Source organism: Salminus brasiliensis, chromosome 8, assembly GCF_030463535.1.
Source record: "Salminus brasiliensis chromosome 8, fSalBra1.hap2, whole genome shotgun sequence".
Classification (NCBI taxonomy): Eukaryota; Metazoa; Chordata; class Actinopteri; order Characiformes; family Bryconidae; genus Salminus; species Salminus brasiliensis.
Genome location: NC_132885.1, coordinates 11,130,263 through 11,157,796, shown reverse-complemented (window position 1 = coordinate 11,157,796; position 27,534 = coordinate 11,130,263). Strand labels below are relative to the sequence as shown.

The 27,534-nt window shown below is 43.1% G+C and overlaps 1 protein-coding gene across 1 annotated transcript in view; it reads right to left on the bottom strand.

Annotated features, from left to right (window-relative positions):
• hdac4 (histone deacetylase 4) overlaps positions 1 to 26,274 on the bottom strand; it is a 218,393-nt gene extending 192,119 nt beyond the window's left edge. The window contains exons 1-2 of the mRNA XM_072685601.1: positions 26,143 to 26,274; positions 5,239 to 5,546 (exon numbers count right to left, since the gene is read on the bottom strand). Of these exons, the coding sequence (XP_072541702.1) occupies positions 5,239 to 5,260 (22 nt within the window). The 5' untranslated portion in view covers positions 5,261 to 5,546; positions 26,143 to 26,274. The remainder of the gene's footprint in view (positions 1 to 5,238; positions 5,547 to 26,142) is intronic.
• Positions 26,275 to 27,534: the final 1,260 nt, after the last annotated feature.

Genomic DNA, 27,534 nt, shown 5'->3' with positions numbered 1-27,534 from the left:
GTGGTATTGGTGCATCCCTAATTATTGAACATGGCACTTACACAGCAACTACCTACCGTCTCTTCATCATCCTATGCAGAACATACCCCTACACACACATATGCTGACTTACCAGGTATCTACTAGTATTTTCTAAGCAATATGATGGAATCTGAAGTATAAAATAAAGAGCACTTTAATACATAGTAATTCATCAGTAAACATCAGCTCGCTAACCTTACACACAACTTCATCAAATTCAAAGAGTAATAATAATAGTAATAATAGTAATAATAATAATAATAATAATAATAATAAATCTCCTCTGCTGCTTCAGTTAAGAGAATAGTCTCTGCACTTCTGACAGACTGAGGACCTATTTCACTAAAGAAATAATTCATAGGAAATATTTCCAGCATTTCTTACTGCTCAAGAGCTCCTTTTCTTAAAACGATGAAAGGACACACCAGTGCCCACAACCATGAACCACATCCATCTCATTAGAAGACTTCCTCCTTTACTCGACTATATAATACAGAGCTAAAACAGATCTCAGCCCAGTACCTTTTACTCCATGAACTTCAGCAGCATACTAACCACCACTACATGGTGCAGAAGGCACCAGCACACCGACGTGGCCTGTGTGAGAAACAACTGGAGCTCTCCAGAACATTCCATGAGACTCTGGAGCCCAACAGGACATGGGGGCAAAGACTCAGACGGTCCATCTGCCAGACTCAAGCCTGGCCATCTGAAAAAAATAAACCAACTTGCTGTTTATAAACACACAATGGATGGCACGTCAGAGCAGAAACCACTCCGCAGGCGAAGCCCCCTTGCAGTGAGCAAACACGGACACGACAGAAGGAAAGCAGGGTTTATTTGAATTCCATGGCAGACATTTTCCACTTGCTTTTATCTTGTCCAGGGACAAGGGTCCTCGTCCGTACAGCCCCTTCATCACAAGACACACACAGACAGACAAAGCCAGGGGCAAAGAGGGCTGCTGGAGATCAGAGGGGTTGAACTATAACTTCAGCAGTGATAAACATGGCTGAGCAATTCAGTATACTGATATGCTGGAAAGGGAAGATACAAGTGATCAAGGGAAGAACTTTTAAATAATGGGCAGGTCTTCAGGACAGAGATCAGGCCTAGCCCTAAACTACAGCATTCTGAGAGGACATTTTTCACTGAAAGAAGAATATAGAGCTATTTTCCACCAAGCCCAGGACATTGGCCCTATGTGAAGCTTCTCAAAACCTTCAAAAGGCTCTTCACACTGTTTTTGTCTCTGGCTCCAGCAAACGAGGCCAACACACTAACTTCCCTACATCTGGTTTAAAAAAAAAAAAAAAAAAAGCAAAAACAAACCATTAAATACACTACATGTCCAAATATTTATGGACAACCCTTCCAATAAACGCATTTAGCTACTTTACGCTGCACTTCTCGCTGACACAAATGTGCAAATGCACACAAACACACACACACTGCTTGTCTAGCCCCCACAAAGAAGTACTGCCAATAGAATAGGAGTCTCTAGAAGAGGTTTACATGAACCTATTGGCACCATGCCTCATGCCAGGCATTGATTAGAGATGCAGAAAGCCCCCCCAGCATTGAGCTGGGGAGCAGTGGAGGAACTGTGTTCTCTGGAATGATGGATGGTGCTCCATCCAATACGTTTGGGATGAGGTAGGGAGTTGGGGATAAGGTGAGGTGGTGATCATCACCAACATTCTGACCTCACCAACGCTCTTGTCGCCAAATGCAGTTTAATCCTTACAGCAATGTGAGGCTGATCCATAACCTAGCAGAAAGCCTTCCGTGGACAGTAGAAACGGTTACTCCAACAAAAGCAGGATGAACTCTTTTTTTAATGCAGAGATATAAGAGATATGAATAAAGTAATTAATGAGAAAATACCAGGTGCATTTCAGTACTTGTGAAAATGTGAGATTTAAGACTTCCGGCTCTCTCTCTTGTTCTAGATGGCTCTCTCCACCCCACACCATGTTGGTGTGATGCTGAGAATTGTGTCATGCGTCCTCAACCTCCTGTGTCGGGAGCAATATATGTGATACGGGGAGAGGAAATTTGGTATTTAGATTTTAAATAAATAAATAAATGATAAGCACTGATACAGATTGATTTGTTAGATTGACTACTCCTCCCAACCTATCTGATCAGTTACTAAGAGGCCCATGTTGTCTTGGTCGTAGCTGCTCTTTCAGATGCCTCCTTAAGCAGCTTAGTGGCCAGTGAGTGTCTGTGGTGATATCATGCACAGGTTTCAAACCAGCTCACAGAGAGAAAACCCATTATATCATTAGATCAACCCTGGATTAGCAGGACTGGTCACAAAGGCCTGGCCGACTCAGAGAAGGGTAGGAAATGATCTGCTAATGAGCTTCGCGTCTCTCGTCTGGCCTCTGGACTGAGTAAGCACACGGCCCGGCAGAAGCCTTAATGAACGCTGAGTTGTTTTCATCCAAGAGTTTTCAATAAGATGAAGTTTTCCAGCTTAAATTTAGCCAGTGGGAATATTGAAATGCTTAAATCAGTGTCCAGGAAGCCAACGGTTCAGAAGCCTGCGTTTTCTACAAGTAAATGAAGGATGAAGGTCCTGAGACGATTGTGGCTGGTTAGAGCTATAAATCAACCGTGCTTAGAAGATACAGTGAAGCACTTCAGAAGGAAGGAAAACCCCAAACCATTGTGTTTACAACAGCTTTAAGCATGAAATGGAGAAGATATTTGAGGCAGCGCTCCTTTATCTGTTCTCATTGTCCACATTCCAACATGCTCCCACTACTGCTGCTGGTGAACGTCCCTTATTTCTGATCATCCAAGTGGAAGCAAGCATCTTGATGCAGTGGCTCTGAAGGTAACGAGGAAAACAAACGTCAAAGACAATATCCTCCTCTCAGCGGTGGCAATGGAACAGCGGGGCTCCTGGAGACGACCCAGGCAGTTTCAGGACAGACTAAACCTTCAGCATTTACCGTAAAGGCTGACAAAACAGTGGAGCTGAGCTCAGGGGAGGCTGTAAAGCAGCCCTGACAGACAGAACGGGTAGAAGACCTGCATATAGCTCAGCGTGGCAGAGGCATGACTCAATCCATCAAGGCCCTGGAGAAATAGCCACAGGCAACAAAACCAGCGTAGCCTTAACAATGTCCACACAGCAGGTAGTGAGAACAAAATTGGGGGGGTCTACAGCGGTCTACAATTCAACAAGTAGAAAAAGGAAGGGGGTATTTTATATAATATGTATCTTTAGAAAAAGAGAGAAGACAAGTGAGAAAAATGTGACATTGCTAACAACCACCTCCGAAAATAGCCCCTCACTTCCTCAAAACGACAGTTGGCTAAGGCAACCCTGGCAGTGCTGCAGGGACAGGCCAGGGACAGATATTTGAGTGAAAATCAAAAAGGTTTTCTGGCATCCCCAAGACTTTCTCTCTCAGTCCTTGAGGCCCATCACGTGCCATTCCTGTAGCCGAAGAAGGCCAGCCTGCTCTGCCAAGAGAAACTGGTTTGTAGTGACAGAATCCTGGATCACACAAGTTTTATTTATGGACTGCCATAATTGAAACCGGAGCCCGTCTCCTGCTTTGAGAGCGTTAGCCTCAATTTTCAGGGGATTGTTTTATCGCCATCTAACTAATCAGCTCCTCTGAAACACACATCTCTCACATCCCTCATCTGATGACTAGTGAATCCTGTAACGGCACAAAGCGTGACCTAAAACTGCTGTATGGAAACTGGATGGAACTGCTGCTGCTGCTGCTGCTGCTGCTGCTGCTATTCACACATTTTCTTTCACAGTGAGTTTCATGATACTTGGACATTTCAACAGGTGGCACGGATTTCATGTTGTCCTCCCATGTTATGTGTATATTCTTTTGAGGTTCCATAAGCTAGAACAGAAAATGCTCAGAAAGGCCACTTATGGATGCTATTGTTTAATTGTTTTTTCCATGTTTGACAATCTGTAGAGCACCACACCCAACTTAATTGGGCCAATTATCTTCTTTTTGACTCCTAGGTTTATGTGGCATCTCTTAGGCAATAGAGCAAATCTGCCAAAGCATGTTGGAAAGAGCTGTGGAAATTTTAGGGCTGCACGATACTGGAGAAAACATTGGACATTGGAGTGTATTGTTGTCCTGCAATATATATATATTGCGATATTTAAAAATACAGTCAATGATCCAACACATCATCATAATTATGATAATCACCCATAATTGGAGTAAAATAAACGCCATCATGTGGATATGTAGATATGTCAATGAGAAGAAGAATAATTTTTGCAGCTAAAAATTTGCTGCTTGGCGGGTTAAACTGAATTTGCCTTACATGACATTATGCCTTAAACATCCTGCGATGCGACTGTTGCATAAGCACACATTGGTTAGGGCAATGCTGAAACAGTATATTGTGCAGCCCTACTGTGCATAACTACGATATGCTCAGAAAAGCTAATAGTAGTCTCATAGACAGTAGAACTTCCAATAGAAAGTACAGGGAGCATCTGATGATTATACTATACACCACGATGACTATAAGCATTCTCCCTGCCAGTCTTTTATACTGCTGTGTGCAGTCTATCAGACCGATGGGGTACAAACCTTTCGAGCAGTTGTGTACTGTACATGGTGCTTGTTTGTGACGTTTACAGCACCCAGTCTTTATAATGTCAGTAGTTTTCTTGGATGTATTTAATAGCTAATACAGCTGTAATTCATAAAGGTCTGAATCTGATCCAATGGCATCTCAATTTGATGACAAATTAATGTAGGGAACATTTTCGAGCAAATTCTATCTTTACTAATGTGTTAATGGTTCTACTTTCAGGGTATTAAAGCAATTAATATCATATCTACAATATCTAAAACAACAAGAGCTGTGTCCCATTTTAGCACCACAGCCATAATAGGACACCTGGCAACATCCTGCTCATCACAATACAATGCAACAAGCTGAAAAAACTGGATACGGTGATGCACTGTATTTATTTTGCTACAATCCAATATGCTGCAATACCAATTCAGTCCTTTCCTGGCAAAGTAGGCGGTGCCAATTTATCATGGTGCCAATATATCAGTGTCGCTGTCCAACCGTAAGTCAAAACAAACCTAAAATATCCAACCCACACTTCCCTACAAAGCAATCGCTGCAGACGTGATGGCGGTGGAGACCTGTCCGTGAATGCAGTACGCCGATGGTAGCAGGAAGCTCTGCTCTTACCTGGGTGACTGTGGGAACTCATTTCTGCTGTTCTCTCGCTCAGGCCACTCTGTGAGAAAAGGGGAAAGATAGAGGAGGGGTTCCTGGGGGGAGGTGTGTTAGGGTGTGTCCAGGCAGACGAGGGTGTGGAGAGAACCTCACTCCTCCCTGGATGAGGAGAACACCATCCACTGGTCGCTGATTCCACTGGACAAGTGAGGGAAAGGGGTGGAGAGGCCGAACTCTCAGGCGTTCATAGCGCCCCCCTGTGGTCGAGGGCTAATCCAGTCTCGCTGGTGGGTCTGGTTCTCTCTTCACTCGCTGGGAAACTGGAACACACAAGATGCACAGAAACACAGAGCGCAGTCAGTAACAGAGACGTCAATCAACAGCTTTTGTTTTCTTCCTTTTACTGTCAATCCTACATATTGAACACGCTGTCGTAACTCCTCACCACAAACACCCACACACAGCTGATGTTACTTTATCAGCGAGTGCGTTGGTTAATCTGTGAGCAAAGCTACACGTACACTTCAACTTGACTCGGATTTTGATCTCGGTTAAAGGATTAACCAAAAGATAATCCTTCGTTTCTTTACGCTTTTAAAGTTAACATGTTACAAACGATTCTTTGAGTGAAACCACAGAAGAACCGGGTCCATTGTTCCATACAGAAAATTACTGAAGAACCTTTTACAGGTCTAAAGAATCTTCACATTATGTAAAGGCTGTTTACACATTTACAGGTTCTTCACATTCATACATCCCTCATTACAAACATGGTTCTTTTTGGAACCAGAAGTGGTTCTTCTGCAGCATCACACACAGACCATATGAAGCAGCTTCATTTTGAACTTAAGAAATTGCTGTTGAGACGAAAAGTTCAAGACATCCGCCATCAAAAAAGACATTTGGTCCTCACAAAGGGCTGAAAACAAACAACGATACACAGTAAAATCACTCAATGTGCAGAGTGGGGCTGTGGCTGATCCAGGCACATTAAGCCAGATCCAGTGCCGGTCCAGAATGGCAAAATTAACGAACATGATTTACAGCCTGGAGCAGTGGGAAGCTTTCTTAAAGGACAGAACTCCTTTATTGCCTGCAGTGTGGAAGCGATTTGTAGCAGAACATGAACACTTGATGTAATATTTGTGGTTCTAGACGTCTGACAGCATCTGAGTCACTTTTCCTTCAGACATTTCTGTTGTTTCAGTCCACGCTGCCAAAACCCTGTGCGGAAACACACTCGTGTTAAATCAGCACCGCTGAATTATGAAAGCTATTATTGTCACGTTCAGGTTTACAAACCGGAATAGTGAGTGGCTTTCTTCGTCCACCAACCAAGAGGAGTAGGCTAATGCACTCACATTATATACAACCTAATCCTAGCATATAGTACAGCAGCAGTAGTAAGAAAGCTAAAGGAGTCGCGTCCAAAGCGATGGAGGTTTTCGGTTGCGTCTCCACTTTGAGCTCCACAGTGCAGTTCTGCACGGAAGTTCACAGGCAGTGGATTCCACAGTGTTTTAAATGTGGCTGATTAGAAGTAGAAGCCCTACAGGATAATGCATTGCAGAGTTTGCTTGGAAAGATTAACGTAGCATCCAGCACCGCCCTCGATCGGTACCAGCGCTGAAAGACGATCGGCACTGGACCTAAAAACACTGAACGGTCCGAGTATTACAGAAACTATTTACTGAGTATTAACCAACAGCACATTTTCCCTACATCTATGTGGTTCTATATTAATATTTTTAGAAACAAAGACCAGGCAGTGGTGGCTCAGCGGTTAGAGCGCCGGGCTATCGATAACAGGGTTGTGGGTTCGATTCCCGTGTGTGTGTGTGTGTTCACTACCACAGATGGGTTAAATGCGGAGGATACATTTCACTGTACAGTGACAAATACATGCACCTTTACCTTGTTCAATCGCAATCAGCCGATGCTCAGAATTAACCTTTTCGCAAGTGTCTGCAACGATCAGCACGAGCAGAGTGAGGTGGAATGAAAAAAAAATCCAGAAAAAACTGCTGATTAACTTCAGCCTCTGTTTGTGCTCCAGTGTTCGTTTACAGGGTCACACAGTAAATCACCATGCCCTGAACGCTCCGATAGCGGAAACGTTCACCTGAGGTTGTGTGACTGGGTGGTTAAATTACCAGAAGCACGGCCGGCAAGTAGAACATTTCCATGCTGTTTTAGGGAATAATGAGGAAAAGGCATCACAGAGGTGTGTTTTGAGCGTGCTTCCTTAATACACACACTGCTTCGATGAGCAGGACAGCAGGATGCAGCCTGAACGATCGACAAACCACAGTCAATTTACACAGATTACAGGTGTCCCAGTGTTTTGGCAGTGGTTTTGGGACATGCTGTGGGTTGGGGGAAGCAGACAGATTAGATGAGCTAGTTGGCTTAAACCTGATTCTGAGATGAGCATTTCAATCCCAAAGATGGGACCATACTGACCTGGGACCAGCCATGGCAAATTTTGCTGGTGGGACCCTGCTTACAAAAGGGTACTGTGATTGGATGGATGGGGGGAAAAAAAAAAATTGTTAAACAAGGTAGTTTTACCCTTACTGTCTACATTGTATAATGGTCTCTCTCTCTCTCTCTCTCTCTCTCTCTCTCTCTCTCTCTCTCTCTCTCTCTCTCTCTCTCTCTCTCTCTCTCTCTCTCTGACATAGCGTGACATTTTTAGCAGAATATGATAAAGTAGAAACCGGCCTCCCTCAGAAATCTGACACTGTTGACTATTGCCCCATCCCACACTGCCATCCTCACTCCGACAGGACAAGCCAAACCCACACTACAACTACAGCTCAACGACAGACACATGTCAAACACATGACCCCTCTGCATGCGTGCATTGTCCAAGCATGCATTCTGCTCCAGTATACCAAGCACAATGGAGCCTGTTTGACAGCATTACGACCATCTCTTACCCAGAGCAGCACACAGCAGCCACGCGGGGCTTAGCCGCGTTGCGTAACTCTAAATATCTGCTGCTAGGGAAGAGGGAGGGGGCTGCTGTGAGGCAGCGCTTACAGGGATATTCCCCCCATGCTTAAAAGCTCAGCTTTACTTCTGATAAAGCGACGGACAAGGGGAGTGCCTCTAACAACAGGCTGGAGCGAGTGAATGAAAGCTGGTGCAGCAACACAAGGCCAAGCAGTCAGCTAGCTCTTTAGGCCTTGGTGGAGGAGGAGAGAGTAAAGAGCGCTGCACAACCAAATTACACGGCAACCACATGAGTGTGTGTCTAAGCAACAAGCATTGCAGGTAAGGAGAACGATGTAGCCGCAGCAGTACGTCGGCGGTTGTTACAGTTCTGAGAGACGATGAGACCTTATCTTCGATTTGATCATCTCCTCAATCAGTGCCTGAGCCAGGGTAAATCAGTGCTCAAATAATAAGACCAGCATCAGGCGATCGGTTTATAAAGGCTTTAAGACGTGACCAAAATACTTTACATGAGCGGTTATAACGGATATACAATTTGCATGATGTACAATTTTACCCCCCCTCCTTTTCAAAGTCATCTTTCTTTCCATTTTTGCTGTATTGAAAGTAGTTTCACCATTGTTTTTTATTTATTTATTTAATTTTAGGAAATCACAATATGCTACAGTATACTACAGTCGTAACCAGGTATCGCCAGGTTCTTGCTACAACTGGGTGATATGGTAAAAAGACTATCATGAAATGTAAATATGTAAATTTATCACAAAACATGTAATCACAGACTAAATACTACTACTATTCAAGGGGGCCCCGGGTTGTCCAGCAGACCAAGGCGCTGTCACTATGATCAGAGGATTGCTGGTTCGAATCCCGGTCATGCTGCTAGCCATCGGCAGCTGAGGCCCAGAGAGAGCACAGTCGACCTTGCTCTCTCCAGTTGCTCTCCCCCCACATCGCTTTGATACGGCGGTGGCAGTCACTGGCATCTGCAGGCTGGTGCATGGGAACCGGGTATGCAGCACTTCCCTCTAGGCGCATTGGTTGTCCGGCGATGTTGCATCGGCGGCAGTTCGAAAAAATGAGCAGCTTGACTGTGTACGCACTTGGGGGGGGGGATGGGGGTTGTTAAGTGGCATTACGTACTGGTTGGGTAATTAGCAGTACAAAACAGAAATTGAGTGAAAATTAGATCGATCAATAAATAAATAAATAAATAAATAAGTAAATAAATAAATTAATAATTCTACTATTCAGATCCTCTCCCATACTGACTACAGGGATTTCTATTGCTCTGCTGCACTTGATCTAATTAAATCTAAAGTCAAACGCCACTGTTCGCAATGAAACCTTGCAGCTGATCATTGTTTATTAAGCACTAACAGGATCCTCCATATGCCAAGAAAAGTACAGAGCATCTCGATAACAACATTTATCACAATACGATAAAATATCGCCATATCGCCCAGCCCTAGTTCCTGCCAATACACAGCCCTACTACTCCGACGTTACTGTGCGTTATTAAATCACATCAGCGCTTTTGTGAATCGTTACACTCCTCTGAAAAGTGGTGGCGAAGTTCTGAGCGTCTTTTTGAAGAAGTGAGCATGTTTTCCTTTGTCTTTCTCCTGATGGGACAGCAGCGACCACACCATTGGTGGTTTGTTGTCCTGATGGCAAGTGCGAATGCTGCGGGGGTAAGCTGACTCCAGCACATCTAATCCACGCCACCTGGCCCCAGCAGAGAGCCAGACGCACTCCGAGACGGAGCTGGAAACGGAGCCGCCTCGTAAAGGCTGTTCGCTCGCTCCGCAGTCTGCCAGAGACGCGGCTCTCCAAACCCACCGGCTTAGTCCTGCATTACTGCTGCCTCCTCTCTCACTCTCTCTCTCTCTCTCTCTCTCTCTCTCTCAGCCTGGTGATGTAACTCGCTCTCCCTCGCACTTTAGAACACTCCTCAGCACCTTTGGTGTTGATTAGTCTCGCATGAACTTTTCTCTCCAGCTCACTCGCTCACTCACTTTGCCTCTGAAGTTGCCCCGAAATGTCTGAAGTGAATTAGCGCTTTTATTTTTACATTCAGCAGCAAAAGACTTCCATTGCTTCCTCAGCGCGACAGATACAAGCATCTCACACACATACACACACACACACATTCCCTGTCCTTGTGTGTGTGTGGCTGTTGATCTGTGTGTGTTCCATGTTGATGGGTTGATGCAGAGGAAGAGGAGGAGGGATGTTTTCTTTCATTAGAGTGGATGATTGCTTCCTCTCAGCAAACACACAGATGCATATATAGAGAAGCTTCAGTGTCGAATGAGTCTTTAATAAGTGCTTGTTGAAGTAAGGCAGCTATACGGCAAGGCTGGGCGATGGAGCTGGAGCGTATCGTTCTTACAGGCTGAAATCCATACTTTGAAAGATCCTGGGGAACATTTAAAGCTCAAAGTTTTAAAAGAGTGTGATGTACGAATGAGCAGTGAAAAACCTGCATGAAATTAGAAGAATTACAGAAATGTAATTTCACCTCCTGGCAGGTATAAATGATATCCGTAGTTGAATGATCCACAGATTATTTGAACAAGTAATTGAGTATTAAAAACCTTAAAAATAATAATAATAATTCATTACACAATAAGAAACTAGGCATTACAGTATTGCTGTACGTGACAGATGAATCTTGGTCCTGTTGTAGTCAGACCTTCTAGGCTTTGAAGGAAAGGAGCACTCTGACATTTTCTCCAGACCAGACAAGTACGAGGCTTTTCTTCTCTTTTGTGGAGCACATTTTAAACATTTTAAAAGTGCAGTGCTCTCCTGTACTGGCTTTTAATTTCTGCCCCCCTTGCTTCTCGAAGCTTGTAGAAAATAAGCTCCTGCAATATTTCACTGAAGATCTCCTGATTTAAAAAAATGAAGCAGAATCCCTCTGCTTTACTGCCACGCTGTGTGTGGTTTATCCTAGGGATGAGCACTGTGATGTTTATCATTATGACATTACTATGTGTGTTTACTATGTTAGTATATGGCCACAACTATCACTACCCCTAGAACATTGAGCAGCTGTCTTAAAAAAATATAAATTGACAGCAGACAAACAAATGGCATCATGAGTGTGATGGTTAAAACCTAAGCACAGAAAGGCAGTACAGCACACTACAAAAGTACAGCGGACTACAACTGGGAGAAAGTGTGTGTATGTGGCTCGCGAGAAAGAGAGACGTGAACTCAAGGTGAAGTAAACGTGTGCTAGCGTGATCATGAATAAAATTCAATCTAATTGGCCGAAGAGAGAAGTAGTAGTCCCTGCTCTCCTCGGTCAGTATCCAACCAATCAACATGTTTTGACTGTACACAGCCCAACATTAAGATTACATTAGGACAATTGTGGGGCTGAAATACATTTTTATAATAATAATAATAATAAAAATACAATAGTAACTTAAAAAAAGCCAGGTAAAGGCCGCAACTCTGAACAGAACCAGGACAACTCAAATAACTGTCTGAATGTCTGAACAGTTGATCATGTTGCCTTTTGATTCCTCAAGTATATGGAAAAAACAGTCTATCAATCTTCAGAGAACATCATCATAAAGGGGTCAATATAGAACAAACATATCCCACTATTGTTATGAGTTAAAGACCTCTTTGCAGCACTATATAGAACCCTTTTTTTACATAGGAGTGCAAGATAGACTAATGAGCTCATTAATGTATTATTGTCATATATATTATTAATGTCATATTGCCCACCTCCAACAATACCCTATTTCAACCTTATTTCTGAAATACAACATTTCTCTGAAAACAGTTTGAGATCCCTGGTTAAGCCTTCATATTTGGATGTTTTAATATGACACACTGTCATCCAAGGCTGAACAATATGACAATTGATATCGTATTGGGATATATTCTGTCATTGTGATACACAGTATGCTTTTCTGAGCATATCGAGGATATTGGTAGTGCTTTAAGAGCACTGACCAGCTGCACGTTTCATAGTAATTAGTCCGGTTTAACTGGATGAAGTGCAGCAGATTTTGAACAGAAATCCTTGTACTTAGTATGGGACAGTATTTAAACAGTAGTTTTTAAGAATCTGTCGCTACTGAAGCATTCTGTATTACGTGTATCGTGATAAATATCATGTATTGTGAAAAAGTCTTTAAATATCATGATAATATTGTTAACCTTATCGTCCACACCTACGGTCAGCCATACAAATCAATACAAAAGAAGCAGAAATTATTTAAAATACTTTGTTTGTCTCACAGCAGCAGAAACCACAGAAAAAAAAACAACAGCATTTCAGGCCAGGACATTTACCCAGTGCTAATTGGTTAGGTATTAACTTTCCTTACATGTGAGCCATCACAGCTTCACAGACACAGTACAAGCCTCATGAAAAAAATCAACACTGAACATCTAGGCTGTTTGGCTACTGGGCAACCTGAAAATTGAGAGACCAAGCCCTGCTTTTACAGGTGATCTCATTACTACGGCCTTCACAATATAAAAAAAGAAGGATGTCAGAGCACTACCAATTTTATTTCTTCTGTATTTAAGGTCCACAAATGTATAACCAGCCACTGCCATCTAATACCTGGCACCTGGGGACAGAGGACAGACCTGTCATCTTCCAAACCTTAATAAACATTATTGATTTCTTTATTTATAAGGCTGTTCATCCTCAGCACCTCCTGTGCTTAATGGAGAGTGATGGAAAGTGTCTTTCACATCTAAAGTGTTTTCCTCAGGTTGGTGGGCTGGTTAAGCAAGCCTCTCTCTCACACACACCGAGCTCATTGCTCACGCTGTGTGAGGGAGAACAGCCACAGCACAAACCTGACCCGAACACACCTCCTCACATCACGCTCAAAAGCATCAAGCTGGAAGCCTGAGGGAGCACAGGTCCATTTAGGAGTCGCTCCCCCACCAGGTCCTGTTATTCCAGAATTCATCCAGAACCGGTTTACACTGAGGGGAAGCAGGGATTTAGATGGGACATGAGTATGAGTCTCTCAGAACACACAGACAAATATGTTTAGAGCTAAATAGTGTCAGATTTGTGGAGAAAATAAATAAATAAATAAATAAATAAATAATAAAAATAAATGAATAAATTAATTAATAAATAAAAGTTATGTTTAACGAGTTACGACTTTCATTCAATAATCAGTTTATTGTACATCATGAAATACATTTGTAACAAACCTTATTAGATTAATACGATAATTAAGCAATAAATTATCTACATACACAAACTGGACCCTCACTCACTACAATATACAACTATATTACAATTATATTCTCACTCCATTTAAATAAATTTTAGAAAAACAGCAATAAAAATATTACTACTACTAATAATAATAATAATAATAATAACACTAATAATAATGAAAATTCTCTGTACCTATGTTATACCAGGTAAATCATTTCCATAGTAAAATTAGCAGATAAGTGCATACAAAAAAAAAAAAAAAATATCAGCAATGGCTCACAATTCCCATTTTGACCCACTCCTGATTTTCACAATACATGACATAACTGTTATATGATACTACCATTTTTATTTGAACACTGAAACTGTGTGTAAGTCGGTAGCAGTGGGCAACATAATATTTTATCATATTGTGATAAACTGTTATCGTGATGCACAATATCAAGGATATCATCAGTGCTTAAAGGAAATCATCACGTTACACTCAAAACACACCCATGATTAAGTAAGAGTTTTTGAGACGCTCAAGGTCTACCTTTCCCGTCGTTACAATAGCAATAACGCACCAATAAATCAATAAATCAAGCTGCTGGTGGATGGCTCGTCAAAAGATCGCCAACATGGGGCCCATAGTCCTGTTTTAGACTAAGGTGAGACTCCAGACGTTTACTGGATTAAACGCAGAACTGTACTAAACTGTTCCTCAGCGTTGTTTAAGAGCGCTGACAACAGCCACAGTGTACTCAGACAAGCATGTCGTGATCTTCCTCTCCCACTCCTACACCTCAGAGGACCCATCAGGGTTAGGCAAGGTGCTGCATGATGCAGTGCTGATGGAGTGCAGAGCTGACAGCAGAGGAACAAAGGCTGTACACTTTGAAGGGGCTTGCATGTGAAAATGCTCCTGTACGTGCAGCTCCGACACGCACTGTTCTGGCTTCAAAATTCCAGCTATTCCAGCCACGCTGCTCTGCCCCGTCATTCCTCCCTTTCAAGTGTCAAACACAGAGGACAGAGGCTGGCTTTACACAAATACATGCAACTGCAGACCCACAATGAACTTGGACTAATTTGACTTCATTTCTATTTGTAGTAGCTGCGGAAAAACACTGAATCTTCCACAGCCGGAAAAGTAGTCTGGAAGTGTTCATTTGGCAAGTAGACAAAGGAACACCAATGAAACTGCGAGCGCAAGCACGACTGTGAGTGCTAAATAACAATTAACGGCACCACCTACTGAACCAAACCTCAAAATCTAATTCTCATTACACACTCGCTGTCTCTCTCCGCAAATTGACTATAAATAATTCAATCCGAGGCAGTAAACACTGAAACGCACGGTGAGGAATAGCTGGTAAAAAGCACAATAGGAGGGAAAACCAGAAGGAAAAAAATCTGTGCCCAAAAAAAAAAAAAAGGCAGGGGGGGGCACACAACGTCAAGATTGTGAAGCTACAAGACAGAAATCCCTGAAAGTCGGTCAAGCGTCCACTGGCGTCGAGTGATCGCATTTGGGGGGGTGGGTCGTACCGAGACCTGAGGGAAAGGGGAGGGGAGACACTGTCCCCAAACACTCCCACCTCAGTCTATCGCAGCCTGCCTGAGCGCAGACAGCAAGCCTGTCTGGCCTGATCGTGGCTGTGGGGCACATTTGCGATCGCCTCGCTGGCCACAGGAGGACAGGCTCAGTCGAGCAGAGCAGCTCCTTGCAGCAGGAATGCGGCATCCAGTATGACGGGGCAGGACATGTTGATCCGACAAGCGCGGCACAAGACGGCCTTTTTTCATCGCTATTGCAATACTGGCTTTCGCAATACTGAGATCACACAAGTAAAATGAGCCAGTTGGCCAATCGCTATGCTTTTCACAGCTCCAGATGTGAGGTCCTGTAGGTGCTTTTTATGAATCGAGGTATTAGTGTCCTTCATCAAAAGTGCATGATTAAGGGTACATATAGCATAGAGCGGGTGTCCCTGGTTTTATTTTAGATTTCAGTCACATAATTTATAATTCTCACATAATTTCATAAGAATATCACCTGAATAGCCTCTTCGTAACAGCTATGTAATGTAGGCTATTATTGGTCATTTAGAAATAACCAATGGAAATGTAAACATAGCTTTAACTTAAACATTAGGGTTGGAGGACATTGCCAAAAAAAAGTAAATAAATAAATAAAAAATGTAAATAAATGTCTTTATTATTAATTAATGAATTAGTTAATTAATTACATTATAGCATTTTAATGCATATTTGTAATATTTACATTGCTGCTTATACAAAATCAAAATTGTACCTACCCAATATCATATAAGGATTTATTTTACGCACCATTAATAATCTTGACATGGTGAGTCACTGATATTTGGAAGAATCTAGTGAAAATGATTATTTATATATATTTATTATATATTTATAGATATTTTTCCATCATAATATATATTGCTGAACACCAAAATATCACAATGTCAGATTTGTTTTCATATCGTACAGCCCTATTCTATATCATGACACTTGCAAAGACTTCCATGATGCATCTTACAATATTTAATTTGTCTGTGGTTTAATAAGCTATAGTGGCTTCCTTTCACAAACACTATGTAAAAAATATATTTTAAATTATGCTATCCTTTCAGTGCATTTGTACCAACCTCCACAATAAGCTTAGAAAAGCATCTTACCCCACAGCATGAAGTGACTGTACAATATGGGTCAGCAATAAGATAATACTGTATCATTATCATAATGTAATTTATTACAATAATGATAAAATATCATCCTATTGCTCATCCATACTGTACCGTCACCTCATGTATGGATTACAGAGTGGACAAGTTCTAAAATACAGTATTATTTCTTTTAAAAGTTGTAATGAAAAACTGAAATATCACCTATTGAGATCAGCATCGTATGATATCAGAGCTGATAGATAGATAGATAGATAGAGAGATAGATAGAGAGACAGATAGATAGATAGAGAGATAGATAGAGAGACAGATAGATAGATAGAGAGATAGATAGAGAGACAGATAGATAGATAGAGATAGATAGATAGATAGAGAAAGATAGATAGATAGAGATAGATAGATAGATAGAGATAGATAGATAGATAGAGATAGAGAAAGATAGATAGATAGAGATAGATAGATAGATAGATAGATAGATAGAGATAGATAGAAATAGAGAAAGATAGAGATAGATAGAGATAGAGAAAGATAGATAGATAGATAGAGATAGAGAAAGATAGATAGATAGAGATAGAGAAAGATAGATAGATAGAGATAGAGAAAGATAGATAGAGATAGAGAAAGATAGATAGATAGATAGATAGAGATAGATAGATAGATAGATAGATAGATAGAGATAGATAGATAGATAGATAGAGATAGATATACATATATACATATATACATGTATAATATACATAATATAACCCAATTATATAATAAGAAGTACTAGAAAAAGTGATTGCTGTGCAGTAATTACATTAATATAATGTAATATACAGAATGAATTATGTGTAATGTAACAGTGCAGTAACTACATTAATCTAACGTAGTGATGTAAGGCATCCTGGGGTATCAGTACAGTATAATCTGATCATATGAGCTCAGACTGTTGCATTGGTGGTAACACGCTGTGTTACTGTCTCACGAATGCAGTGCCAATGCGTCCAACACCAGTAACAAAGAGGCTCGCCATCGCAACACGCAGCATTGTACCTTCACTACTAGGCCTAGTGTTTTGTCCACACTGTGCTGCCCTAGAACCAACACTCACGCTGTCCGCACCACTTCACTGGAGGAGGAGGGAGAGCGGGCCAAACTCAACATCTGTGATAAGATCTAAAGATAGAGGAACAACTTCTCACAAAGCTTTCAGACGAGAGAGGTTATCAGGGTATTTATCACTTTTAACAACATCTGCTCTCGGGCACTTAGCAGATAAACGGCACTCTTCATTTTAAATCTGCCCAAATCTACTGAAATGATTTCTCTTTAATGAGGCAGCAGGCTAATGAGGGTTGCCATTACACTGCTCTGATAGGGGCCGACGCTTGCTTGCTTGCTCGCTTGCTCGCCTGCTTGCGTGCGACTCCTCAGAACGAAGAGAAATGACTGCATGAACTCGAATCATCCTCTGACCTTTCAGACCGTTCCTTCACCCCGAGCTGGAGGCTGGCTAAAGCTCCTTGTGTCGCATTCCATCAAAAAAGTGTGTGTGTGTGTGTGTTGGGGTGGGGGGGGGTGGAAGGAAAGTTACACAACGCTTGTGAGGACTTTGCTGAACTGGAATGCAAGCTTCCAGCTTCCAGGCAGCGAATTCAAACACTGGCTATGTCCAGAACGGACGTGGACGCTGCCGCTGCCGTACTCGCCGGCTTCAGAAATGTTTCCACTTGCACACTGGATTCCATCTCCACCGCAGCCAAGGCTTTAATCATGGAATGTCAATGCGCTGGTAGGCCGACACTTAAGATACCAATTTGTGGTTTCTGTTAATTTCACCAAGCACAGACATTCATCTTCTCACTGTAGGAGGGGGCATTTTCCAGCACAATTAAAGAACCTGCAGCTTCTACTGCTGAGCTGACAGAGAAGGATGACGGGCCCGGAAACTTTTCCGTGAGCGGTAAACAGCACACGCTACGTGTACGCACGAGTGCCGCGACTTGCCCGCGGCGGAGTGGAGCTCCATTAAGGCCCTGCTGGGCACCTCACCGCAGATAGGGCCCACGGGGCAGCGTCTCCACAAAAGCAGGGCTATTTTCAGACAGACAGACACAGAGCAGGAAATGAGGTAGGTGACCGCCATCCACTGTGTGCCTGGCTGACAGATATGCACAGCACAATCATCACTGTCTCCGCGCGCGAGTGTGTGTGTGTGTCTTTTTCACTCTCAAACACACAAATGGTCTTTCACGCTCTTACTTCAAGCACATGATAGAAAAGCGGGTTTGGGTAATTTCATTTTTTCATATTAAAACGGCAACTTTGCAGCGTATTAATAATAGAAAGCTTTCTAAACCTTTGCCATTTCACAAAATAACATTTGTTCAGCAGCTCTGCTTTATTATTTGCTTTCTTTTCCCCACAGCGATCGGCTCCACTTAATCTACGCCGGGCCTGAAAAACATCCAACTTTGCAATCGTTTTCAGGGATATGTAGGTGGATTGGCAGCACAGTTCTTGAGTGTAGAAAAGCACTCTTTAGTAATAATGAGGATGAACGAAGGAATACACAGACAGATTTGCTATTTTTGTAGAACTAAAGGTTAGCCTAAGCCAACAGGACTGTGTTCATAAACAGTGTTGTACATCATCTCTGAACAGGAGTTAGAGCATTCTCTAAGAACTTGGTCATGTCAGCAACCACAGCAGGTGATGTGACCTTCTGACGGGACAGACAATTATCACAGCAATACCTGGAATGAGACTTATACTGAGAAGGCTGGGTAATTTATACTCATTTATACTTTAAATATTATCAGCAGGAATTTCTGAGGACCAACGGTAAGGATGTGCAAAGGAGGGAGTAGTCAGTTAACCATTTGAGGTGGGTGATATTCCATCATATCGTGATAAATGTGGTTATCGTGGTACACACTAGGCTTTAATGAGTGTATCGTAGATATCGTCAGTGCTTAAAGAGCACTGATGAACTGCACGTTTCATTCCAGAGAGTGAACTCCGTCTTATTTAACATATTTAAGTAAAAACCACAGTATGAGATTTCAGATAGCTTTCAAGCGTACATAACAAAATATTGTGAAATGTACCACATATCATAAAACAAAAATCTTTAAATATCATAATCAAATCTTTCCATACCGCTCAGCTACTGAAACGACTACTTGGATATTCATTCATGAGAAGACTGAGAAAATGTGCCGCTGTCCAATAAAAAAAAACATGTATCTCCAAAACAGAGAGAAGATAAACATATTCTTAACTTTGAATGGAAGTCAATGTAAAACAAGTGTAATTTAGAGCATTTCTGCTGGTCTATTCATCCAGAATTATTCACACAGCATGCAGAGCAGCTACAGGCTTCAAACCATGGAGAAAACAAAAATCGGAGATACATGAAAACAAAAATGGAGGTACATGTTTTTCATTGGCCAGCAGCAATATGCAGGCTGATAAACGAGAGAAACGCCAATGTGTTTTTAACAGCCTGAAACAGAAACGAGCAATATGACGCTACTCATCATTCCTGGTTGTCACAGTACACTTTTCTGAGCCTACTGTCAGGACTTCAGAAGAACTGTACGTCTCCATACAATGGAAGCATAACTAGGCGTGGTTAACTGGGCTTGGTGCAGCGCAGTGTTGAATTCTGTATTTTATTCAATGATGGTGTTTTTGTTGATGTGTCATCACCAGCTCAGTTTGTCCATTTCAACATATGAGATGATTTCAGTCACCACAGACTACACCACAGCTTGTGAACTTCATTTTTGCCACATCTCCCACCGCTGCTGTAAAAGAGCTCTCACATTTTACAGCAGTTCTGTAGCAAACGTCAGGTTTGTGTACATTATACTTTGCTACTATTAAACACAAGTGGCGTAACGAGAGAGCGTTGCGAAGGAGGCGCTGTAAAAGACGCAGCTTTATCGCTACATATGCCAACAACTCAGCGAAAAGATCCCTCTTCTTGTAGAAGACAAGGAGTTCCTTGTGAGCGTCAATTCGTCACAATATGCTTTCTTGAGTGTACCGTGGAAGCAGTTTTAGCATTAGCTCAGTAGCTCATCCGGAGATAACGCATTCGTTACTTATCCAATCCAAACATCAATCAAAGGGCAAAACGTATGTTTTAAGCCCGTTCATCAACACTTACCCATAGATCTTACATCCACAGCGTGTCAACATGCCCATCTTTTTTACAGTGGGCAACTGAAGTAAACCTTTAACATTAGGGGTTAGCATGAAAGGTTAAAATGTTATATTCTCATTTCTTCTTATTTCTCATTTTCTCGGTTATGGTGGTTGGTGTGGCACAACAGATAAAACCACTAGCAGCCAGTGAGCTATTACACCATGTGGGAGACCAGGGTTCGATTCCCAGTCTGGGTGACCGTATGCTGAGCTACACCAATAAGAGTCCCTGGGCAAGACTCCTAACACTACATTGGCCCACCTCTGTAATACGATTTACCTTGTAAGTCGCTCTGGATAAGAGCGTCAGCTAAATGCCGTAAATGTAAATATTAAAAAGCAGGAATCATTAAGAGACATCACCAGCGATATTCTCAAGCACCTCCTAAGTATAAAAATCGACTGCAACATGCTGAAAAAATCTAAACGTAATGAAATATAAATTAAACACTGTAGTGCTGCAGGTGCAGCCTAACTGTTCTCAGAGGTGTGTAGAGTAGCCTAAACTAATCTTTCTCAATATATGTATAGTATTTCTCTTTATTTTGATCATTAAAGCAGCATTATGCATTGGTATTTCTTGCTTCTGGGCTGCCTCTTTGAGCCCACTCAAGGAGGACACACTTACGTGCATTTCTGGACAAGCTGCGAGATCCAGAACAGTCACTGACAGTGAAAGAAACATGTGGACTGAGGCAGCTGAGTAATATTACAGGATTATACCACCCAGAAAACACTGAGCAAAATGCCAGTGAATCACAAGCTTTGCTGTCGCAGTGGTCCGCTATCCTCCTGCAATCAGGGTAGCCCGGTGCAGCGTGTAAAACAGAAATCGTAGTGTTTGACAGCATTTTTAAAAGGGTGCTGCGAGTGTCATGGACGTAGATACATCCCGACAAAACTACTACTTAAGAGCTGAGGAACTGAGAAAAGACCTGAAGTGTGTTAGACTGGACTTCCAGTTCAAAACAGGACTTCCGAACACATTCTCCAGACACCCCAAGCTGTCGTTGATGCCATTTTCTCTGGATCTTTGCTTTCCTGCAACATGGCTCCCCCACCCCGAGTGATCGAGGGCTTAATTAACTGCAAATGGAGCAACTGGGCTGCATTCGGTAACAAACCTCACAGCGGACATGGCCCAGTGGCAGCCTCTGGCTGTTCTGGTTAGAGAGCGTGCAGAGTCGCGTCACCTAAATGGCAGGCAAAATGATGGTCACAGTACATTAGCCGCTGACAGTTAGCTTTCATTAGACAAACAATCTAAACAAACAAGCGCTTCATAATTGCAGTCTTGGGGAAGTTTTTGGCTGCCGCGGGTTGCCAAATGAACGTGAGCGCGGCCAAGTTCCGAGAGCACAATGGAAGAAGAGCAAACGCACGCCTTCCAACAGGCGCACAGCGCGGCTGGTACTGCTCAAGTCCAAACGTCTAAAGGGACTGTATGTGGCCTAGCAGGTTCACTCGCTGAATCTGCCCGATTTCACACTTCGCATTGGAACGCATTACCTCCTCCGACCACGACATAGCCAAGCCGCAGTGCCGGCTCTGCGAAAGCCTGCGAGGTTATTAATAATTATTTCCTATCCCACACTGCCAAAATGCAAGCGTTACACACGGGCCACTGTCCCTGATCCAGTCACCTGCACCACTTCAAGCACGCCACCACGCGTGTCTTCATCAGGGCTACTCCCACCACACAGCATAAACGAGCGCCTGGAGTCCAGCTATCTCTCTCCCTCGACCACAGATACGACACAGAGCGCAATCTGGCAACGTCCATGAATCAGCCAGCACTGTTAATTATGCGCCCTGAGGAGTAGAATTGATTAGCAAGGCCCTCAAACTGATGTAAATTGTTATTCAGGCCTATAAAAAGCGTGGGCCTACACTGCACCGCGTAGTCACATTCACAAAGCAGGGTCGTTTTTCAGGACCCGTGCTCCCGTGCCAAGTTCTTGGAAGGCTGCTTTGACCTTCTTCCTGTGAGGCCTGGAATTTACAAGGACTGAGCGCCGGACCTTGGGAAGTGGAATGTGAACGGACGCGCTTCTGACAGGCTCTGATTACAGGGTGGGTTTATACGGCTGCACATGAAGCTGCGCGTTGAAACTGCCCCTCGTCCCTCGTACCTGTTTTTATAAAGAATCCTTACACCAGGAGCGCCGGCCTGGGATCAGATTTCATCTCCGCTTACACAAAAACACCTCGGGCCAGCTGAGTGTATACAAATCTGCACTGAAGTGCTCGATTACACCAGAGTGCCTTTGTAATGCTCTATAACAACCAGCGGCTTTTATTAACAGCGCTATGGCCCAGTGAAAAGCAATACTGCCGTCCCAAACCCCTTTCAAATTTAACAAACAATCAGCATACCTCAGCACAAACGCCTTCATAAAAAAAATAATAAAAGTTACATACAATGCACCCCCCCCAACTCTTCTAAACTGAATGTCCCAGAACATAATAGCACCTGTACACAAGCTAAAAACTACTTCTTACTTCTGTATGTGTGTGTGTGTGTGTGTGTGTGTGTGCACTATTAGCAGTGCAGAGAAACAGCTATAACCCAGTCATGGCCCTGGAGTACCTAACAAAGTAATAAAACCGGAACAGAAAGTTCCTTCCAAGTATTAGCTTAAATATTACTTTCTATCCCCTCACATTTCTGCTGGCTGGTATATCAGGCCTGCAGGTATACCAGGATACTGGAACACCAGGCCACTGCTTCTCAGATTGAGGGATATTTCACAGATACAGATCACCAGATAATGCCCATGAAACAGCTATGTTCTGCTGCCAGGTGGTTTGTTCTTACTCCTTTAAAAGTCCGCCTTGAGCACTTTATTAATAGTATCCAGGACCAGACTGTTAACTCAAGGGCTGGATTCATCATCTGCTGGATGTTTGTCAGCTTTAAAAGCCCCATTAAGTGCACAAACAGGATCTAATAAGTTATTTTCTGGAAGTGTGGTTGGTGGTGACATTTACAATACCGTGTGAGGTTCCATATGGTGTAAAAGAAGAAGAATATGAGAAGAGAAGTGAGAAAACATCAAAAATGGACAATAACATCACAATAATATTGGTACAGCCTGATCATTTTCAATATTAAAAAAATAAGAAAGCTGATTACACCTCGCCCCAACACCAAATCAAAGCAAGCACCAAGAACAAAAACAAAAAAAGCACCAACCTAGCCTATCAGATGACATATCTGACATATCATGCCACATCTTTTTGTTGTTAACAGACTTAACAGACACTGTAAATCCAGACAATTTTACTACAACTAGTCAAACAGGCTGAGGAGTCCATGAAGTGGAGGTAAGAGAGCTGTGACCCTTCCTCCAATTTTGAATACTGTTATTGACTAGAAACTAGGGAAATCAATAAAGTGCCATTTCTAGAAGTAATACCAACGTTTATGGTTTGTAGAAATCTGTAGAGGTTAGCACATGGACTCAACATTTCCAGTGTGGAACTTTTTAAGGCTTTGCGACATTATGCAGTACTAGATTTGAGCCTGTTTGCTGCTGGGACACGGTGTTCGACTTGACTGACGTACTAAAGTGATATTCTACAGTTTATTAACTGTAATCTGGAAGACGGCAGAGTGTTCAGGTTCCACTGGGATATTGAAAAAAGTATCTGAATTGCATTCATTTTACTGCATTTGTAGAAGTTAATGTTACTGTGAATGTCTACATTATACAAATGTTCATTAATCAGCACTGACAGATATGTAAAAACATACTGGCACCTGCTTTTCTCATATGGGTGCATCTCAAAAACAAACAAACAATCAAAACAAGCTATACAGGGGTTTGTAAGACGTTATCAGCACATTCACTAGGGTCATTAACTTCACTGAGGCAAACTTCAATAGCACCTGATATCATAATAGTGTAAACTGTTGACCAAATATAGAGCTTCTCTTTTCTGACAGACATATCGAAATCAGGAGTATTGGCCTGGAACTGATCCGATATGTTTGGCTTAAACACTTCTTAGCTGGAAAAATGAGCTGTTGTAGAAGAAGGTAGGCCAGCACATCCAAATTAGGGACACATAATTTGACCCACTTATCTAACCCAAACTAGCGCAACAGATAACACCATCACCTGCCACTGAGCTACCACACCTAGTGGGAGACTGGGATTCGATTCCCGGTCAGGGTAACTATGCCGTGCTTGGGCCAGACTCCTAACACTACATTGGCCCAATTCTGTAATACAAGTAACCTTGCAAGTCACTCTGGATAAGAGTCTCAGCTAAATGCTGTCAGCTAAATGTAAATTTGACGTCTTTATAGAACTCCAGAAGAGCTGACCATTACTGGACGTTGAACTACTGCACTAAAATGCCTGTATTTCGCCCATCGCACACTGCATTACTTGCCCTACACCAATTACTCTGCAAGACCAAGTTTAGTCCTAAAGTCCACATTTGACACTTTATGTCTTTATCCATCAACGTCAGCAGCTACACTCTTCAGCTTTGTGGTGTGAGGAACCTTTAAACTCGTACATCAAGGTTCTTTAGATTTAAAGGTTCTTCAATTCGCACATCTTTATAAACATGATCAAACATGACTCCTCATGGAACCACAAATGGTTCTTCTATGGCACTGCTTCAACAACCATTAGTCTAAGAACCCCCTCAACGCATCCCAAAAGTATTGGATGGTGCACCAACCATCATTCCAGAGAACACTGCTCCACAGCTCAATGCTGGGGGGCCTTCTCTCCCTCCAGCCCACGCCTGGCATTAGGAGCCATGGGTATAACTGCTTCAGAAAGAGGACAGGGACTAGATCAGCTGTGTGGGTGCATTGGTGGCTCAGCGGTAAGAGCGCCGGGATATCGATAACAGGGTTGTGGGTTCGATTCCCGGGCTTGGCAAGCTGCCCGGGCGCTGGAGTTGGCTGCCCACCGCTCTGGGTGTGTGTGTGTACTCACTGCCCCTTACACGTGTGTGTGTGTGAGTGTGTGTTCACTACCAGATGGGTTAAATGCGGAGGACACATTTCGCTGTACAGTGACAAATACGTGCACCTTTACCTTTACCTTTTGCACATCCGCCCAATGCATTCATTAGAAGCTGTGTCCACAAACATATGGACACATGGTGCATACTGAACATCTGCACGATGTAAAGCATGCTCTCGGCCCATTCACAGAAAGCAGTGGAGTAACTTCTCTATACCTACTCCCTGTGAGCGGAGTGTGTGAGGGCCAGGAGAAGAGCTAGCAGAGCTGATCTCTGAGAGCTGCTGAAGCTGTGGAGGCCAGATGGGCGTCCTCGGATCTGGAGCTGAATGACAATAACGCGGTCTCTCTATCGCAGCGTTGGGACGTACAGGAGATAAAGGAGCCTCATGTGACCCAGGTTCCTCTCTGGTCTGGTCTGGTCTGGTCGGTAAGCAGAACAGCAGGCTCTCATAAAGCGCTGGATGAAGAGCCAAAGGAACAGTCGACTGTTCCTTCAAGTTTGGTGGAGAAGAGCGAGAAGCGAAACGAGAGCCAAGTTTACCGCTGGAGAAGCCAAGCGCGCGCGCGCGCACACACACACACACACACACACACACACACACACACACACCATACAAGCTCGCTCGCTTGCACGCGCGCGCGCGCTTGCGTACACACTCTCATACACACACACACACACACACACACACACACACACACACACACACACACACACACACACACATTGTTGTGATTGTTTCCTCTCCCACTGGCCCTTCATTAAGTTTTCTCTCCCTCGCGAGCGCTCAGTATTCCTGTACAAGTCCTCCGCAGTGTGTGTGTGTGTGTGTGTGTGTGTGTGTGTGTGTGTGCTCACCTCCGTGCAGGGCAGGGCAGGACCGGGCAGGGCAGGACAGGATAGGGCAGGGCGGACGCTCCACTCTCTCTCGCCGCGGTGTGCTTAATCCCGCTCGGAGAGCGCCAGCGAGAAGCGCCGCTCACACACACACTCCGCCATACTGGATTCAGGCGGACCGATCACGTGTCCGTCTCCACATTTCCTAAAGGGGCGGGGTTACGAGGGTTATGACACGCCCCCGATCTCACGCTGCGCTTTAAAGGTGCAGCCTGTGCTTTTCAGCATGAACCCTGTCACACACACACACACACACACACACACACACATAGAGTAAAAAACACAGAAAAACAAAGAATAGCCCCTCACTGTTCTCATATGGGTGCATCTCAACTAAAAAACTGTCCAATCAGCACACACTATACTGGGTTTGTAAGACATAATCAGCACATTCATGGTCATGTGTTTGTCACTGCACAGCCAAATGTGTCCTCTGCATTTAACCCATCTGTGGTAGTGAACACACACACACACACCCCCCCCAGAGTGGTGGGCAGCCAACTCCAGCACCCAGGGAGCAGAGAAGGTATAGGACCTTGCTCAAGGTCCCAACAGTGGCAGCTTGCTGAGCCCAGGCATCGAACCCACAACATTGTTATCGATAGCCTGGCTCTCTAACCGCTGAGCCACCACTGCCCCCATTAACTAATGTCACTGAGGCTAACTTTAATAGCACCTCATATCATAATAGTGTAAACTGTTGACCAAATATAGAGAGACATATCGAAATCAGGAGTATTGGCCCGGAACTGATCCGATATGTTTGGCTCAAAAACTTCTGAGCTGTTGATTGAAGAAGCATCTGAAGGTGTGCCAGCATGTCCAAATTAGGGACACACTATTTTTGACCCACTGAACTGCAGAAGAGGGAAAAAAAACATCTTAACTTTCTGTCTTAATAGACGTCAATGTAAGTCATTTTAGAGCATTTCTATTGGTCTATTCTCCATGAGCTTTTGATACAGTGTACAGGACAACTGGCTTAATGTGAAACACGTAAGTGAACAATGGAGACACAAGGTTTTGGTGGAACTGTGCAGAGCTTTCAGGCTCCTAAGCACATTATTTAAAATTTATCTCAGCAATTAAAGTGGTTGTGCATGTGGAAACCCCAGATCACATTTAACAGATGCTGTTAAACATACGTACAGTAAAGAAAAAAGTTTTTTTGGACATATCGTGTCACATATTTCTGACGTCCCCCTTTTAACAGACAGTGTAAATCCAGGAAATCTCATAAAACTAGCCAAACAGGCTGAGCAGTCCATCCTTGTGAGCTGGTCTGAAGAACAAAGCTCGGTTCCTGGTTTTGTCTGGACGCCCCACTACCTGATTTACCATCATTAAGCACTA